We start from the raw sequence: 2,734 nt of genomic DNA on the forward strand, positions 1-2,734 counted from the left end.
CTCAAGCTAGGAAACGTAGTGTCCATCAATGGCCTAATGATTTCAAACAGTGGAAATCACAATTTCATTCACAACGTTGTCAGCCCTGTTCAAAGTAGACTGTAAATTGAAAAAATGTTTGTAATTTGAAACAATTGTTTGATGTTATATTGTTGGATTATTGTTAAAAATGTTAGAGTTGTTGTTTAGTGTTAAGTGATTTTTGAATAAAAAATGTTGTGTTTTGAAAAAAAATGCCTTTGTCTTTTGTTTAGCTATAAGAATGTTGGATTGATGCTCTTTAATTTCTTACTATCCCTTTCATGACACTAATTGAACGTTGCGACTCGAAAACCGTGTGGGGGATGTTTTCCTTCACGTCCGCGCTTTGAGTTTAAGAACCGGGTTGATTCCAGTCTTACCATCCACTGTCGACTCATCCTCCTACGAAGATGTGCTCCAAACTAGCTAAGCTAAACGAAGCCTACGTGAATTTGCATAGGGTCAGACGCAGTCTGATACCGAAGCCAGAAGAAATAGAGAATGTGAGAATGTTAAAAGTCACTGAAGACCTGATAGAAGAGCTCTTCAGAGAAGAAGTGAACAGGGAGAAAGAAGAATGGACAGAGAAGTACAGACTTCAGAGACCACAGCAACAGCAGCAACAACAGCAACAACAACAGCAGCAGCAGCAGCAACCTGAACCTGACAGAGGCTTTGTCGATTGTCGTATCGACACCAAAGAGTTCTTCTTCTCTTTCCGAAGAAGCAGACCTATCGCCAGAAAGTCTATCCTCAGAGGACATCGCATTCTTAGAAACTAAAAAAGAATGCCGTAGCAAACAAAAAACAGCCCTTTTCAGGGCTACCCAATACTCTAGAAAAGAAATAACCATCAATTTGCCAATGTGTGTAGGTAGAGTAGTGTGAAAATAAACACTAACTCATTTTTAAAAAATGTGAGGGTATGTGTTTGTGTGTTTGTGTTTGTAAGTGCTCAAGTACGTTGGTATGGATAGTAGATTAAAATGATGTCTTTTTTGGTGTTTGAGGTGTATATTAGGGGTTAGATTGGATTGCTTTGCGTATGTGAATAGTCTATTGAAGTGGTTAATAAAAAAATGTTTAGAATAGGAATGGGTAGCATAAAAAGTGAGTGAGTGTTTCTTTTAGGTCCGCGCGTTGTTTTTTGGTCATGATCTAGGTAAGATCAATTTTATGTTTTTTAGGGGATGTTTTCCTTCACGTCCGCGCTTTCACTATAAATTGAAACTCGTTCGGCAGTCTAACTACCCTTGTTGATTGATCAACACCAAAAATGAACACGAGACTGTCTAAACTGTTGGAACTTCATGTACATCTGGAATATGCCAGGCGCATATTAAATGAACTGGCCGCGGAAGCCATTGTGGAAGAGGGAAGGATAAGAGAGGAGGAGGAAAGAAGAAACAAAGAAGAGGAGGAGAGAAGATACAAAGAAGAGGTGGAGAGAAGAAACAAAGAAGAGGAGGAGGAAAAGGAGAGAAGAAGAAATTTCAGAATCCCAGAAACCGAAAATTGGGATTCTGAAGCCACATATCCTGCCTCTGCTCTCTCCCCCAAAAAAGTAAAAAGTAACTGGGGAACAAGATGTGTATGTGGCGCCAGGCCTGGAAGGTGCCATCATTAACCAGGTGTCCATGAAGTTCCAAAAAAAAAAAACCCAGCCCTTTTCAGGGCTACACAATACTCAAGAAAAGAAATAACTATCAATTTGCCAATGTGTGTAGGTAGAGTAGTGTGAATATAAACAATAACTCTTTATTAATAGTGCGAGTGTTTGTGTTTGTGTTTGTAACTGCTCAAGTAAAGTTTGTGTGAATAGTAGTTTCTTTATTGTTTCTTAGCGTATGTGGAGAGTATAGTTTGGGTTTTATTATATGAAATGAGAAAAGTGGGGGATGTTTTCCTTCACGTCCCCGCGTTGTTTGGTCATGATCTATGTAAGATCAATTTTTATGTCTTAGGGGGATGTTTTCCATCACGTCCGCGCTTTTCGTATAAGAACCCACAGTATTCGTCGTTCAAACCATTCTGCAAAGAATAAAAAAGAAGATGGCTTCGAACCACCTTGACAAAATGGAAAAATTGCAAAACGTCCTGGACAATTTAGGAATGATGGAGCAAATGTTGGTTAAGCTAAACGAGGATCACTATTCTTATAGTCCCCATCGAGTGAAGATGGAGATAAACAACTTACGAAAAATGAAGGTAATCATCAGTGATCTGTTGAAAGAAATAAAGGAGGAGAAGGAGGATGAAGAGGAAAGGATAAGGATGAGAGCATGGAACGAAAAAATTGAAAAAGAAGAAGAAAATGAGAAGAGGAAGAAAGAAGAGGAGGAGAAGAAAGAAGAGGAGGAGAAAAAAAAGAAAGAAAAGAAGAGAAAAAGTGTAGGACAGAAAATAAGAAGCTGGTGGAGAAATAGAAGAAATTAGAAGAAGAAGAAAACCAAAGGCCCTTTTCAGGGCCAGCCATATTTCTCGAAAAGAGAATGACTTTTCAATTGCCTACCCCTTTTTTTAAATTTAAATTTAAATTTTTTTTTTTTAAAAAAAAAATCCCATATTCAATTTCCCTTGTCGCTAGAGTGACCCAGGGTTTTTCTCCATGTTAATTTCCCTTGTCGCTAGACAGACCCACGATTTATTCCCATATTAATTTCCCTTGTCGCTAAAGTGACCCACGATTTTTCTCCATGTTAAATTTCCATTG

General features: G+C 38.3%; 1 protein-coding gene across 1 annotated transcript; it reads left to right on the plus strand.

Moving 5' to 3' along the window:
• The first annotated feature begins 1,039 nt into the window (after positions 1-1,039).
• On the plus strand, positions 1,040-2,470 carry LOC149802044 (uncharacterized). Its single transcript, XM_089954377.1, has 2 exons — positions 1,040-1,462; positions 1,493-2,470. Exon 2 carries the CDS (start codon positions 2,074-2,076, stop codon positions 2,455-2,457), a length of 384 nt encoding a protein of 127 aa, XP_089810503.1. The 5' UTR covers positions 1,040-1,462; positions 1,493-2,073; the 3' UTR covers positions 2,458-2,470.
• The last annotated feature ends 264 nt before the right edge of the window (positions 2,471-2,734 follow it).

The sequence above is a fragment of the Sinohyriopsis cumingii genome, chromosome 4 (assembly GCF_028554795.1).
Source record: "Sinohyriopsis cumingii isolate HCF-2022 chromosome 4, ASM2855479v2, whole genome shotgun sequence".
Lineage (NCBI taxonomy): Eukaryota > Metazoa > Mollusca > Bivalvia > Unionida > Unionidae > Sinohyriopsis > Sinohyriopsis cumingii.

Bases quoted from the DNA above. Each gene is read 5' to 3' on its own strand.
- LOC149802044 (XM_089954377.1), top strand. From the start codon at position 2,074: ATGGCTTCGAACCACCTTGACAAAATGGAAAAATTGCAAAACGTCCTG.